Source organism: Oncorhynchus tshawytscha, linkage group LG03 (assembly GCF_018296145.1).
Source record: "Oncorhynchus tshawytscha isolate Ot180627B linkage group LG03, Otsh_v2.0, whole genome shotgun sequence".
NCBI lineage: Eukaryota > Metazoa > Chordata > Actinopteri > Salmoniformes > Salmonidae > Oncorhynchus > Oncorhynchus tshawytscha.
In genome coordinates, this window is record NC_056431.1 from 18955112 (window position 1) to 18972395 (window position 17284).

The 17284-nt window shown below is 39.8% G+C and overlaps 1 protein-coding gene across 1 annotated transcript; it reads left to right on the top strand.

Moving 5' to 3' along the window:
- Nucleotides 1-337: 337 nt before the first annotated feature.
- tlr18 (toll-like receptor 18) lies at nt 338-11747 on the top strand. The gene is made up of 4 exons (XM_024395154.2): nt 338-439; nt 8173-9174; nt 9407-10589; nt 10789-11747. The coding sequence occupies exons 2-4, from the start codon at nt 8180-8182 to the stop codon at nt 11305-11307; spliced, it is 2697 nt and encodes an 898-aa protein (XP_024250922.2). The 5' UTR covers nt 338-439; nt 8173-8179; the 3' UTR covers nt 11308-11747.
- Nucleotides 11748-17284: the final 5537 nt, after the last annotated feature.

A 17284-nucleotide genomic window follows, 5' to 3' on the forward strand; every position in this document is an offset into this window, starting at 1 on the left:
AAGATGGCCCCATATCTTATTTTCCCCACAGTCACCTCAAAAGACATTGTGTGACATTAAAGGTTGCAAACCCCACCAGCAGCGCTTGACTTGGACTGAAATAGGTGCCGGTACTCATTTTGGGTGCAGGTACCTTTTATATTTAGGTGCAGGAGCGCTACAATACTTTGGAGCTAATATTCTATAAGAGGTGCAGGAGCTCAAGTAGTAGAACATTTGAGGTACCGGTACTCAGCTCCTGCCCAAGTCAAGCACTGCCCTGCAGAAAAGGGAATGTCTTCATCCACCACATTCCTGAGCGCGTAACAGAGCAATGAAGGAAATAAGACTTATAAAGGGCTGGTCTTCTTCCTTCCTTTCTCATAAGCGTGATCAGTCACTGACAACATATGCTAAAGTGTTGAAGGGCTGAATTGGTTCACTAATCTTTCATCTTCAGGTGAGTGCTGAGGGTTTGTCTGACTACTTTATATAGAATGTTGATCATTTTAACAGTATAAAGATATTCAGGGTAGGGAGAAGGGGGATGGCGTCATTTACACTCATTTAAATATTTGAGTGTAAAATTACCTAAAAAAATGCTAGTAGTAACTATTATTAGGCTACAGGATGAGTTTACAAATACCAAACAGTCGGGCATCAAGGAAAAACATTTAAAAATCTAGATATGCAAATGTGAACTTTTCAAGTGACTGAGAAATCAAATGAGTTTTTTTTAAAGTAAGCAGGCCTAGACAGGCTGTATGAGATAAATATAGAACCACACTGTGATTATAGGAGGAGTCACCATCATGAACTTTACTCTGTTAAAACATTTCCCTCAAGTCCAGCAACACAGTGATCTGCCAGGTGGATGAGGGTGCGTTTGACTCCATTAATATTGTGCTAATTGAAGGACTCGTGTGAGGGCCATGGTTTTGTGCAAGCTGTGCAATTGAGCCATTGCATCACATATGGCTTTAATGTTAATGTGTTAGGGTACAACTTATAATATTGAAGAGCTTTGACCAGTTCTCTTGATAAATAGATTCTGTCAGTGAGACTAAGCTGTATAAAAAAAAAAGTTAAATATCTATATAAAAATAAAACTATAGCTCAAGTCAAACTCATAACATTACAGTATGCATGCCAAGCAAACATACAAATGGACAGTACCATGACAGACTAGGTTGGGGTAAGTCATTACCTGGGAGCAGTTTTAAAGCTAATTTCCTGCAGTTCTACACATTGTATTGCTCATCTTATGCCATTTGTCACATTTTGCCATGAGGATGAGAGAAAACGTTGCAGTTTTAAACTGTCCAGTTAAAATCACTTTTAAAAGTGAATATTGTTAACTCATACTCAAATGTTGTTGCCTCATCCTATGCATAGTATTTGTGGCCGAAGTATAAATAAAAATCAACTCAAACTTGCAACTCAAAAAATAATGCTTACTATGATATCACCCTCCTGAGGAGAATGAGCTGGCTAATCAGTTCTACTCGTATTCATATTTTTAATGACCGGCATACGCCCACACCATTCCTACACAGAATATGTGCTTTAACATACTTAATTACCATTTTTTAGAAGGAAAACCATTTCACTCATTGTAATTAATGAGTAATGTTTCGTAGAAATCTGGAAACACTCGACAGTTATTAAAAAAGGTCACCTTTGGGCAGAAACAGCAGCTTTGAACTGTATAACTGATCAATGCACCATCATACCCAGTCATTTCACCCTTAAAATGGCTACATTAGTGCCATTTCTTACCGATGTAAAAACTGATCAGAGTTGGGGTTGTAAATGGACTGCATCTTGCTGTAACTGTTGGTTTGAGTTAGGGCTATCATGGTGGTGTCTCCATTAAAACACTGAGATGGTAGCCCTAACTCAAACCACCATCTGTGTTTTAATGGAGACACCACCATGGTAGCCCTAACTCAAACCACCATCTGTGTTTTAATGGAGACACCACCATGATAGCCCTAACTCAAACCACCATGGTGGTGTCTAGCAGGGATTAGACCAAAACGCAGTGTGGAAAGTGTCCATATCGTTTATTATAAAACAAACTGAACACTAAGAACAAAACAATAAATGTGACCATGAACGAACAACAAACCGAAACAGTCCCATGTGGTCACAGACATGGAAACAAACACCCACAAACCAACAGTGAAACCCAGGCTACCTAAGTATGATTCTCAATCAGAGACAACTAACGACACCTGCCTCTGATTGAGAACCATACTAGGTCGAAACAGAAACCCAAACATAGAAACACAAAACATAGACTGCCCACCCCAACTCACAGCCCTGACCATACTAAATAAAGATAAAACAAAGGAAAATAAAGGTCAGAGCGTGACAACCACTATGATGACACACCAAATGTATTAGATAGATCGCGGGAAAAGAGCAGGAATAGGCTTTTGTAGGCTACATTCCAAACTATGTCTTCCAATGGTGCGACTGCTGTCGACATTGAAAGATGATCCATTTTGAATCAACGCTTGGACGTAAGGATGACAGCAGTGGTGTGTAGTCTATAGCGACACGGACATCACTTATTATTGATATCTACATAGCGCGTTGATGTGAATCACACTGCTGCTCCCTCATTTAGAAAATTGTGCCTTACGGATTGTGGTTGTTGTGGATGGCTGTTTACAAATCTAAATGTGTATTTGAACCCAATAATGGTTGAATTCAATACGTTTAAGCTGCCTATCAATCATTGTTTTTGAAACCAGTGGGCAGCCAGTGAAAAATGCGCTCTTGTAACAGCTCCATAGTGCAGATCCAAACCTATGGAATAAAAGTGGGGCTTTTATTGCTCAATTTAATCCATGCTGATAAAAAAACAAAAATCCATAGGCCTAATGGACACATGCTCAAATTTTCACACTTTTGATAGACTTAAAGGGGCAATCTGTAGTTGCTACATCAATTTTTGTACTTATACATTATATAATATATATATATATCCATTGATTCTTGAAGAATATAATTTACAAATGCCTCATGAGTTTAGTTCAACTGTCAAACTCCATGAGAACCCAAAATATATGCTTGTTTTACTCCAATGTTTGTAAACATTGTAAATGTAAACAAACACTGTATAGCCACATAACATGATTAAAATAATACTTTTTATATCATGGATGGTCAGTCCTTGCATCCATAATCTGAGAGCGGTTACATTTCTCCAGGCCCATCCATCAGCTGTTTACCAAAACAGGCAGGGTGAACCATTTTGTTATTGTTTCATCTGTGGATTTGCCCTTTAAACAGCTGTATATGATCAAGATATCAAAGTGTCACCAACAAAAAGGTAACCAATAGGTCTATAACAAATGCAGCAGGCATTCATTTTTCACATGTAAATAGCACTTTTCAGTAGTCCTCAAAGCATGCCATTCCATGAGCGCAGCATTTATTTTTTTAAACTCAAATCACTGAGCCCAATCAGTCCTGCATGACAACACAATCATAAACAACAGAGTAGAGCTGGCCAGTAAGTCCTTAGTCTTGGTGTCATGTTGAGGTAAAACTACTTGGCTAATCTATACTTCCATATTTCCAAGTCCTATTCTTGAAGATCAAAGGTTATAACATTAATTGGAATGACTGGAATTCTGATAGATTTTGGTTTTAATGCAAAGCTATAATTGAATGGTATTATATGTAGTAGAAAGCGATGGGTTAGAAGAAGTCTACATAACCAACCCATGAAGTAAAATCCATATATGTAAACTTGAACTTTGATTTATCCTGCAATATATGTGGTTCAATTGGTAACATACATTTTTGCCTTCTTTTATGCCTCTTAAGGGGAAAGCAATCTAAATGTAATCAGATTACATTACTGAGTTTGGGTAATCCAAAAGTTACGTTGCTGATTACAATTTTGGACAGGTAACTAGTAACTGTAACGGATTATATTTAGAAAGTAACATACCCAACCCTGGTTATATATAAGAAGTGGAAACTTTAAAACTCGTTTTCACATGCAGTCTTTTTAACATTGAGACTCATTGTGCCCATACAGTAATAGTATTACGAGAAATGCCTTACATTGTGATTCTGTGCCAAGGCATGGCCACTCCTGAACATTGTTACTGAAAGGTGAAGCAATAGCATTACTACAGAGCTGGACTGATGCTTATCAGTGTAATTCCCATACAAAGACGCTTTGACGATACGTAGGGTTCAGTAGGCCTATGTCACTAGGAGGATGTCATTATGCCAAGACAGGAGGGTCAACTTCAAGGAATCATTGACTAAATGGAACCAGTCAGACATCAATTCACTACATTGTCTCCACAGTCATTCTATTGACGGTATGACCCACTGTCATTCATTCCACTTACTGTAGATCCCTGAGATGATATACAGTAGATATGATATAGAAAGCTATCTTTAGCAGATACCGGTAACAGATAATATTTATCTTTTGGTGTGGAACTTGGGAGTTTCTTTGAAGACAATATAGCTAATTGGCAATAAAGCAAGTATGTGGAAATGTTTACTGAGAAAATATTATCAGTTGAATATATGATGCTATGTCTATCAGAAGTTGTTTTGTCTCAGTTTTATTTGGATGTGTCTCAAATGTGTCTGGATGTGGATGTGTCTTTTTTAAATATTTGTTTTACTTGCTATATTGTATTTACTTCGCCACCATGGCCCTTTTTCCCTTTACCTCCCTTCTCACCTCATTTGCTCACATCGTATATAGACTTGTTTATACTGTATTATTGACTTTATGTTTGTTTTACTCCATGTGTAACTCTGTGTTGTTGTACCTATCGAACTGCTTTGCTTTATCTTGGCCAGGTTGCAATTGTAAATGAGAACTTGTTCTCAACTTGCCTACCTGGTTAAATAAAGGTGAAATAAAAAAATTACATGAAAAAAAAGTGGGTGAGTACTAGGTTTAAAATAGGTTTATAGGTTTTATAAGTTGTTTGGACATGCTTTCTGGGCACCAAACTAAGCCTTACATCTGTCCTGGCTTGTCTAAATAAACTGCTTAGCTGCGGATGTTCATTTCCCTGAAGCTAAAGTATATACTACTTATTTGAGTGACCAATCTTGATTGGCAAGTCGTCTGATTCCAGTATTAGACATTCAGAAGCACACAACCAGTGAGTTAATGGCTAACCAGGCTAACTAACAGAGTTCCTGTAGCCTATTAATACTCTATACATGTAGGTTAGAGGCACACAGCTCAGGGTTGACTGCTCTGACCTGGTGGTAAGTAGTAACACAAAGTAAATATAGACCGGCTTTAGAAGGAAGCTCCTACTTTCCTGTAAAAAATCCTTCTCATCAGCCACTCATTGTGTCATATTTACGAGTTACCATCCGGTCTGACATTGGTCCGTGGGACATTAATCAATCACTCAGTTATAGTTGGCTGATAATGATTGAATCACTCTGCAAGGTCTAATGTTAATCTAAGCAGTTTTTAATGGAGGAAGACCACATTGTCCTGGGTTCCTGGTACAATAACAATAAGATTGATAAATACTAATATTGAACCATTTCATGATTGGCCTATGCTTTATGGTGGTCATTATGCTGGGTTATTGTTTTGTCATGGGGTCATATGCATGTGAGGCATTTTACTGAATCAATATTATTGAAATGTTTGTTATCTTTTCTTCATTTGTAGGAATAGCTATCAGTGGTGGCTAGATAACCGATAAGCTTCTCTAAACTACGGGTACAGTAGGTATCATTGTGCAATAAAGCTATGCAGGTTTTTTTTTTTTTTTTACATGCAGATGCTACGTAGCATAGCAACAAGGAAGGGCATATTGCCTCTATGTTAAATTACAACAACCCCACACAGTAAGTAAATATTTATGAGTCAAGGAACCCTGCCAGATATGAATGTCAGTGGAGGCGGTGCACATCAGATAAGGAGATCAAGATCAAGACAGCAGTCTAACAGACTGTCCAATGAATTATAAACATCATAAATTGACCCTTCCAGCAGAAAGAAGGAATTCATTATCTAAATATTAAGCTCTATATCAAGAGCAGAACTCTGACCTGAAGTTTGAAAGGGTCAGTCTTAATCGCTGGTCTCCAGGAAGTAGCCATTGCCTATGTATATGCTACCCAATGTATACATTACAGTAAACAAAGTGGAGGCTCTGAATACCTTAGACATTTTGGTATCAGAAAATACAATATGCCAAAGATTTAAAACATTTATATAATCCAGAATCTTTATTGAGAAAAGCAAGGGCTTCTGAAAATAAAATGTTTTCATTAAAATGTTCATCCCTTGGTATTACTCAAAATATCATAAAACATTGCTAGTGTACCAAACCTACTGTAGCAGGGGTTACCAAACTTTTTCACTCGGGGCCCACCTTCCAATATTGGGGAACATTCCACGCCTCAAGCACTACACTAGCTGTTCACAGCTCTCTTGTTGGTGGAGAGAATTTTGCAAGTTTAAGGCTTATTTCCTGCAATTCTACTAATTTTGTCATGGTGTGCAAAGAACATTTTGCAGTTTTAAAATAAATGTTCTGTAATTCTATACATTCTGCCATGTCTAATGTGTATTCATCTGATATTTGAGTGACAAAAAAATTACTACAATTGGCAATTTTTTTTTTATATTGCTAAAAAACCTTAATAAAAAACATTAGCTGACATGGGCTAGTTGATCTGGACATTTCTGACAAGTTATAAATAGCTCTCCAAGGTATGCAATGACTAACATTAAAAGAGGAACTGGTGATGCAGTACCCAATTTTGCAATTGCATCGTGTACTATTACAACTTTCAAGAGTAAGTTTAAAGCCGGACTGAGTTCAGCCTAGGGGCCGCGCCCCGCAGTTTGGGAACCACTGGGCTATAGGACAACAATCAAAGGGTTCACTGACATATTTGATGAGATGTTAGAATATGTCATCTATGACAATCAGTTATTTTCTTAAATATTGGTGAAGAAAGTGTGCTGTAGGTGATAAGTCAGGTGTAAATGTAAGGAAGCAGTACATCTGCAGCCAGTGCATATTTGTTCATGACATGAATGTTTACTCATTTCTGGCCACTCACTGGATACAATTTTATTAAAACTGTTTGTTCTACATGGTAATAACATTTATTGCCGACGTGAAGGTAATGCCAAAACAGTGAGTTACCCTTGGTTTGTAGTATAAATAAAGGAAAGGATTATGAGAACTTGGGGGATTGTACCTAACAGCCATGAGCAGAGTACTGTGTCTTATGAGGGTTAGTAGAAACATTCAGCCATGAGAATTAGTCTGCAAGAGGAAATTTAATTTCAGTAAAGCAGTTCAGTCCCTTGTGTAAGGCATATCAACATATCAGCTGGTCTTGAACAGATAACAGATAACATCACCTCCACTAACAGGTACAGTTACACAATTTTAAAAGATGCATCTTTAAATTGACTAGTCACAGGAATACTTTAAAGGTTCTCCATTGATCATGCATTTTAGCCCAGAAATAAGTTTAATCTGGATCCTGGTAACAGCCCACTGAGAATGGCATATATCCTTTATTAGTTTTGCTATGGAAATTTGAATTAAGTCAATAGATCAGGTGATGTGCATGCCAGAACTGACCATACGGTCCGTGTTGAGAAATCTCACGTTCAGTTGCCATTTTCTAATTTTATTGCCCACAAAGCGAGAACTATACATTATAGGTAGGACATTATTGGTTGTTGGTATTCTTGATCTGGTTGCTTTTTTGACTATTTTATCAATACTTTGCTGACTTCTACACTAAAGCCTAACTTCAAAGATGCACACTGTTGGACCATTCTTCAGTGCAAGCATGTTAATATTCAACCTGTAATAATCATGACAGTGATGGTAAACATGGATGTAAACATGTATCGATAGATAAGAGTGTCATGGCGAAATTTCACAAATCTCTTCTCTTGGCTTTGAAACAGAAATGTGTGGGTAATGTTGGGCACAGACATAAATACGGGTAACATCAGAGTGAAATCCATTTTTATTCCTCCCTATTTCCTCTAGTTGCAATAGAGGATTGAAGGACGTAAAGAGGAGACTATAGTCAAACTTCAATGATAAAGACCTAGAGAATGTAATAGATGTTTGTTAACAATCTTGTCAATCTTGTAATTTGTTAAACTTGACAGATTTTTACATTCTTTTACAGATCGAAAATGTGCATGCACACAATGATTCTACTGGGTTTAGTGTGGTTTAGTCTGCCACTTCTTGTGGCCCTTGCCTCACCAACCCCTGCTTCGAATGATGAGAGAGGCCCATGTCAAATCTACAACTCTGGTCGCTCCGCAAACTGCCTTGGTCAGCAACTGGATCATGTTCCATGGAAGCACCTTCCTTCCACGCTTGAAAGTATAGATCTCTCCTACAATGAAATTCATGCCATTCGTGTTAATTACTTTTCTCGCCTACCTCATCTTCGTGTCCTCGAGCTGCAGTTCAACAACATCTCTGTGATTGAGGACCGTGCCTTCCACAACAACCCCCTCCTGGAGCATCTTAACATCTTTAACAACTCCCTAGAGGAAATCCCTGCCAACGCCTTGCAGGACCTCTTCAATCTAAGGGAACTCCTTATGTCGAATAACCTTTACACCCAGGCCACATTGTCAGCTGACGTTTTCTCCAGATTGACCCACCTCAAGGCCCTGTCCATGGGCGGCCCCTTGGTCAAGGGTCTAAGGAAAGGGGACTTCCAGGCATTGAGGAACATTCAGTTGCAGGACTTTGCCATTAAAACTTCATCAAATATCAGTTACTATGAGCCGGGTAGTCTGAAGGTAATCCAGACAGGTAGAATGGGTTTTGACATGGCCATAGATCAGAAGCCGAATTTCCTACCTTTGATTCTACGAGACTTGGCCAACAAGACTTTCAGTCTCATCCAATTCAGGAACCTCTTTGAGTTCATGTATTACATGGGAGATGAGGATATTTTCAGAGGTTTGCAAGACATCAAAGTAGATTCGCTCATCTTTCACCGTGGAAAATTCAATGAGAACCTTATGAGGATGGCCCTGTTTAATCTACAGGTCACCCCCCTTAAACGTCTGACACTTCAATACATTGACTTTGCTCGCTCGCCCAACTTTCTGGATAATGGCTTGGGATCCAGTATCAAAGACCTTGCACTGAGTAGACTAAATTTGTGGTAAGCATATCTTATTCTACTCTGTTAAATTACAAAAGCACTATGCAGACATTTCTACCCAGAAGATGCAAAAACAAATACAGGTTCTTAGTCACAAGTGTATTTTTTTCATCAATTGAAATCTTTTGTCATATCTATGTATTGGGAAAATACCAATTATGTTATCATCTTGACCACATCATCTTGACCATGTTTTTTTCATGCTTACATTTTTTTCTTGCTTACTCCTCAGGCACATCAGTAATCCAGACATTTTGCGATTTGACTGGCGCTTCACATGGTTCAACAAAGTCCGACTGCTGTCCATCCAGAATGTCAACTTCAACTCTGTGCCTTGCGATGCCTGGCTTAATATGGAAGACATGGAGGTTTTGGACATCTCAAACAACCGCCTGCAGGACAACATCCTCTTCAACCAGAGATGTGACTACAGGGGCACCATGCCGGCTCTTCGTTCCTTCAATGTCAGCACCAACCAACTGACCAGCCTTCAGGACTTAGCCTCCCTGACCAGGGAGTTCAAACAGTTGAAGGTCCTGGATGTCAGCCACAACATGCTGGGCTCTGCTGAGAAGAGTCGCAACTGTAACTGGATGCAGAACATCACCCAGGTGATCGCTCACCACAACCGATTCGAAAGTGGTGTCTTCCAGTGTCTGCCCACCACAGTACAATTCCTGGACCTCTCGTACTGTGACCTGGACCAGCTGGACATGGCCTACTTCCAACAAACCATCAGCCTCAAGGAGCTCCTGCTCAATGGGAACAAGATCAAGTTCATCCCCTCTGGGTGGAGAAGTCACTCCTTGCAGTCACTGGCTCTGGATGGGAACTCCTTTGGGCTCATCAGCATGGGCTCCTTCCAGGACATGCCCCAGCTGTCTCGACTGACGTTGGGGAACAACCCATTCCACTGCACCTGCGACCTCCATGCCTTCATCCAGCATACAATTTCCAAGGGGAAGGTCAACATCAGCGACTGGCCAGAGAACTACAAGTGTTACCATCCAGAGGCCCTGCTCAATACCGCTGTGGCAAATTTCTTCCCGGGTCACGTGGCCTGCGATATCAGACTGGTCATCATCATCTGTGTGGCTACTACTGCAGCTGTGGTTTTAGTGTTGATGCTTATATGCTACATATTCAATGTTCCCTGGTACATCAAAGCCACATATCAGATCCTCAGAGCCAAATACAGGGCTCATCAGGAAGGAGCATCTGGAAAATCACAGATCTATGTTTACCATGCCTTTATCTCCTACAGCCACCCAGATGCAGACTGGGTCAGGGACCAGTTGTTGCCCTGCTTGGAGAACAGCAAGCCCCCCTACCGACTCTGTATCCATGAGAGAGACTTCATGCCAGGAAAGTGGATCATCGACAACATAATTGAAAATATTGAGAGCAGCGAAAAGGTAAGGGTGAGGACCCACCAAGACAAGTTAGAGGTGTTTTAACAAGTAAATAGTACTAGACTTTTAAATATAAAAGGTCAATTGAACAACCCAAAATGTAAGATCTATATTTTGTTTAGGTTTGTATCCTGATTCCTGCACTGTGAATTTGCCTAAATGAATACACCCTATCCTCTGAATGTTTTGTTTCCTAATCCAGGTCATATTTGTGTTGTCACACCACTTTGTGAACAGCGATTGGTGCAACTACGAGCTCTACTTTGCCCAGCAAAGAGCCATCGGCAAGACCTTCAGCGATGTTATTCTGGTGGTGAAAGAGCCCATCGACCCTGAATCTCTGCCCAGCAAGTATTGTAAGCTCAAGAAGATGCTGTACACCAAAACGTACCTAGAGTGGCCCCAGCAAGCCAAGCAGCAGACCTTCTTCTGGGCTCAACTTAGGAGCTGCCTGGGCAAGCCCACAGTGACTAAAGAGCAGGCTCTTAGTGGTAGGAGCAGCAGTGTATCCTCAGTGGGTGCTGTGCCTGTGATAGAGCTCCCTCTAGAGGATGGGAAACCAGCGATAGCTATGCCAAATTTAGACAGAGAAGCAGAGCTCCACAAAGTAGTTCCTCTGGAGATCGAAAATCTTTCAGTGAGAAGTGCAGAGTTTTATGGGCAAAGACCAATCCCTGTAGCCGTGGCATCAGACAAAATAAGCCAAGCATGTAGCTTGTAATGTGTATAGTGTTCCAATCTCTCTCTGAAGTGCTGAGCTTGAGTGACTTCTTGGCCATGCTGTAGCAGATAATGTGTTTGCTAAGCTGCTGGTAGCATTAGCAAGTGTTTCATAATGATGTCAGTGAATAACATGATCTGTCTGCCACCCACCCTTCTGACATGTACAGTGCTTACTCCCCCTTGAACTCTTTACATTTTGTTGTGTTACAAAGTGGGATTGAAATAGATTACATTTTTGTGTCATTGATCGACACAAAATACTCCATAATGTCAAAGAGAAAAAAATAATAATAACAGAAGTATAGGTATTTATTTATAAGCACAAGTATTCAGAAGTAAAAACTGGCTGAACAAATCACATAATTTTTAAACCTTTATTTAACTAGGCAAGTCAGTTAAGAACAAATTCTTATTTTCAATGATGGCCTAGATCTGGGGGAAGAACGACAGATTTTTACCTTGTCAGCTCGGGGATTCGATCTTGCAACCTTTTGGTTACCAGTCCAAAACTCTAACCACTAGGCTACCTGCCGCCCCATGGACTCACTCTGTGTGAAATAATAGGGGTTGATGGTATTTCTGAATGACCTCCCTTTCCTCTGTCTTCTGTAAGGTCCCTCAGTCAAGTATTGAATTTCAAGCACAGATTGAACTACAAGAAGGGCAGTGATTGGTAGATGGTAAAAATAACAAATCAAACATTGAATATATCTTTAAACATGGTCAAGTTAATAAGTATGCTGTGGAGGATGTATCAAACAACCCAGACACATCAAAGAAACAGTCGTCCTTCTGAACTGAGCTGCAGGATAGGAAGGAAACTGTTTAGGGATGTCAACATGCGGCCATTGCATTTTAAAACAACTACAGAGTTCAATTGCTGTGATGGGAGAAAACTGAGGATGGATCAACAACATTGTAGTGACTGCACAATAATGACCTAAATGACAGAGAAAAATAATAATACAAATATACAGAATAAAAAATATCCCAAAATATGCATATTTATGCAACAAGGCACTAAAGTAATACTGAGGGGGGAAAAACACAGCAAAGGAACACACTTTTTGGACTAAATGCAAAGCCTTAAACATAATGTATGCCATTTAGCAGACACTTTTATCCAAAACGAATGACATTTTGTGTGCACATACACATGCCATGTAGAATCGTCTCTGCCATGTCAAAAGGCACGCAAGCCACAAATCTCATACGAAAACGGAACCAGTGGGGACTGCATGTTAAATGACAGTTGTTTAGAATTAAAAATGTAGCTTATGCAATGTATTCATGTCCAGTAATATTGAAAAAAATGTGATGGTTCAAATGTTGAAAACAAGATAAATACAATAATGAAATATAGTTTCCTAAATATTTTTTACTTTTCTATACTCTATACCTGCTTTAATGTACATGTGAATGTTATTGTTAATGTGAATGGTATTTACTAATTAAGTAAATAACAAATTAGTTAATTGCTTATCATAACATTGCTTGCCTAATGCAAATTAATTTATGCCAATAACTCTAATAAAACAGTGTTGTTTTGACTGTTGAGTGGGTATTTAGAAATAGGGATGTGTTAAAATGCAGTGTAATTCTGTTTTACAATATCAGTGTGAAGGGCTGCTTTGTGAAACCTGGCAATATATACAACTGACCAATAGATGACACCCTTTTACATTTTCAGGAAGTCATTTTAAGTTTGTGTGTGTGTGTCTTGAGGAAGAGATCAGACTTATATCACAGAAACTGGCAGATGTCAGACATGATATAACAAACAGCATCTGCGTGTAGTTATATGCCCAGCAAGACAACAAACATACTTTTATTGTATCAAGTGTTTGTTCTATGCAACAGAATAGAGTATTCTTAACTATTGTGTGTGTGTTCTACTGAGGATGATCCTCTGGGAGATAACACTGACAGGAGATTTACAATGTATTTTGGGTGATAAAACCCAAAGAGCATTCCAGAACATGAGTTAATGTTTCTGTTCTATATGGTACCAGGGAGAGATGGTTCCAGTTTGGAGTCGGAGGGACAGACACTGGTCTCTATACAATGAAAACTGTTGACACAGCAGATACTGTCTGCTATGTATTATAGGTATCTTTCATTCAAATCTTAACCTTGTGACCCATTCTATACATCTTTTGTTTGTCATGTAGGTTGAAAGGGGTGTATCTGGGCTATAAAATACCTTTGTACTTTTGTCTCGGGGCTCTCAACGAATCATTTGATCGTGAATCGTCGACCAGCCATCATTATCGTAGAGCACTCAATTGATTCACTTTATATGTGTGCGTTGTATTCACCTGCTCCCTTATTAATAAGTGATTAAATATTTAGTGTAAGTATAACTCTGACTTGTGTGATAAGTTTGTCTCTCCTCATTTGATAGTAAAAAAAATGAACCACTACAGTTCCTATTCTAGTATGTCTCCTTTTGTGTTTTTCCAATTGTTAAATGAGAAAATGGCTACCCAGACTAAATCAAAATGTATTATGTGCTGGCTATTTACAGAAATTGCCATCTGAGCACAGAACAAATCAAATCAAATCAAATTTTATTTGTCACATACACATGGTTAGCAGATGTTAATGCGAGTGTAGCGAAATGCTTGTGCTTCTAGTTCCGACAATGCAGTAATAACGAACAAGTAATCTAACTAACAATTCCAAAAAAAAACTACTGTCTTATACACAGTGTAAGGGGATAAAGAATATGTACATAAGGATATATGAATGAGTGATGGTACAGAGCAGCATAGGCAAGATACAGTAGATGATATCGAGTACAGTATATACATATGAGATGAGTATGTAAACCAAGTGGCATAGTTAAAGTGGCTAGTGATACATGTATTACATAAGGATGCAGTCGATGATATAGAGTACAGTATCTACGTATGCATATGAGATGAATAATGTAGGGTAAGTAACATTATATAAGGTAGCATTGTTTAAAGTGGCTAGTGATATATTTACATCATTTCCCATCAATTCCCATGATTAAAGTGGCTGGAGTAGAGTCAGTGTCATTGACAGTGTGTTGGCAGTAGCCACTCAATGTTAGTGGTGGCTGTTTAACAGTCTGATGGCCTTGAGATAGAAGCTGTTTTTCAGTCTCTCGGTCCCGGCTTTGATGCACCTGTACTGACCTCGCCTTCTGGATGACAGCGGGGTGAACAGGCAGTGGCTCGGGTGGTTGATGTCCTTGATGATCTTTATGGCCTTCCTGTAGCATCGGGTGGTGTAGGTGTCCTGGAGGGCAGGTAGTTTGCCCCCGGTGATGCGTTGTGCAGACCTCACTACCCTCTGGAGAGCCTTACGGTTGAGGGCGGTGCAGTTGCCATACCAGGCGGTGATACAGCCCGCCAGGATGCTCTCGATTGTGCATCTGTAGAAGTTTGTGAGTGCTTTTGGTGACAAGCCGAATTTCTTCAGCCTCCTGAGGTTGAAGAGGCGCTGCTGCGCCTTCCTCACGATGCTGTCTGTGTGAGTGGACCAATTCAGTTTGTCTGTGATGTGTATGCCGAGGAACTTAAAACTTGCTACCCTCTCCACTACTGTTCCATAAGAAGAAAACATGTTATCACTCTACTCATTTTAAATCCCATGTGCATTATCATTGCTACCTGTATTTTCAGTATTCTGGTATAATAGGTGTGAACTGTACAAGATAATTGAAGGTACAATTAAGTTCAAGATTGCACAGGCTGTAAGAGATTCTAATAGTTGGTTCTGCTTCTCTGCACAGTAATGAGAGATGGTGGCTTTAGTTTCCTACACAAAAGGGAAAGGTGAGTGCTCTTTTTTCTGGGTCACTCAAGTTGACATCTACTTAAGTGAGATCACCTTGGAAACGCACTCCGCAGAGCCCGCTTTTGTGGCCTTGACATGGCCAAGCCTCGATGAACGACTTCCACCAGACTTGCAGTATTTGTCCTGGAGCTGTCTAATCTTGGAAGGTTAAGTAAAGTATAGCCTACAAAGTAATACGCAAAGTATATGACATGCAAATACTTATGACAGAGGTCTGTATTCTGACCACATAGACAGTTACCACATATCAGGCCTAACACCTTTGCCAACATATCCTAGAAACTACGGCTTCTCAGGCATTATCACTTTATTGATCCCTTGGTTGTGTATTCTGCAAATATACATTTAAATTAGTGTTTGTTTTATTGAGTGTTTATCTAATCTACCGTAGTCATAGCATAAGAGCATGTAATCTTGAAAAGGGATAGAAGTACAGGCGTTGTATGTCAACGTGGACATTAGCATATGAATGAATTAGAATCTCATAGAATATAGCATGTGTGATGAAAGATGGCTCATTCATTGGCTACAGCTGATTTGAATTTGGTAGTTAGAGTCTGTTATGAGCGCATAAGCATACAGAGGGAGATTATTTCCATGTGATGTCATTTGAGGGGATAAATGCTGGCAAACCATTTTGGGTGCCCAGCAAGGGACAATGGTGTGAGAGAGAGAGTGTATGTATGGAACATACTGTAGTAGGCATATACATATCTGACCTGCTGCTGTCATATCCCATGGCTAATGTACTTTAATATCCCATGGCTAATGTACTGTAATATCCCATGGCTAATGTACTGTAATATCCCATGGCTAATGCACTGTCATATCCCATGGCTAATGTACTGTCATATCCCATGGCTAATGTACTGTCATATCCCATGGCTAATGTACTGTCATATCCCATGGCTAATGTACTGTCATATCCCATGGCTAATGTACTGTCATATCCCATGGCTAATGTACTGTCATATCCCATGGCTAATGTACTGTCATATCCCATGGCTAATGTACTGTCATATCCCATGGCTAATGTACTGTCATATCCCATGGCTAATGTACTGTCATATCCCATGGCTAATGTACTGTCATATCCCATGGCTAATGTACTGTCATGTACTGCCAGGAATTGTGTACACATCATTGCGACATGGGCCCGTGCATTATCATGCTGAAACATGAGGTGATGGCGGCGGATAAATGGCACGACAATGGGCCTCAGGATCTCGTCACGATATCTCTGTGCATTCAAATTGCCATTGATAAACTGCAATTGTGTTTGTTGTCCAAAGTTTATGCCGGCTCATACCATAACCCAACCACCACCATGGGGCACTGTTCACAACAAACCGCTCGCCCACACAACGCCATACACGCCACCTGCTCGGTACAGTTGAAACCGGGATTCTTCCGTGAAGAACACACTTCTCCAGCGTGCTAGTGGCCATTGAAGGTGAGCATTTGCCCACTGAAGTTGGTTACGACTCCAAACTGCAGTCAGGTCAATACCCTGCTGAGGATGACGAGCACGCGGATGAGCTTCCCTGAGATGGTTTCTGACGATTTGTGCAGAAATTCATGGGCTTATTTTTCGTGGACAGATTTTGGGCGGAGTAAAACCTCTTGCTTCACCTCTTCCTCTCTACTTACAGCTGGTCCCTGTCTTGGGTTCTCAGCAGATGTGTATGGAAGACAGCTGGCTCCATGTGAACTACTCCCGACGCTCTGTTTTAACGTTTAGAAACGTTAATAATTATACCTTGCGATATGGTTTTGGAAACATAAAGCCTTCCACTTTCACATCAAAATAATTTCACAAATGCTGAATAAACACTTAATATACAATGTTTTAACCGGTTTTAACACAGTTGCAGGCGGCAGTATTTTTCAGTTACAACACTATTACACACAATTGTTAGGAGACGCTTCGATAGCTAATTAGTTAAATAAAGGTTAAAAAATAAATAAATAATTAATTAGAACAGGTCGTCTTCTTCAAATTTCAGTCAGTCGTCTTCTTCAAATTTGTATTGGAGGACCGCAACAAACTGAAAGGTGCATACACCGCCACCTACTGTATTGGAGTGTGAGGACGGTCACGGACTCCCTATTCATCTATTTCTCTTATCTAGCCCTGTGTTTCCACC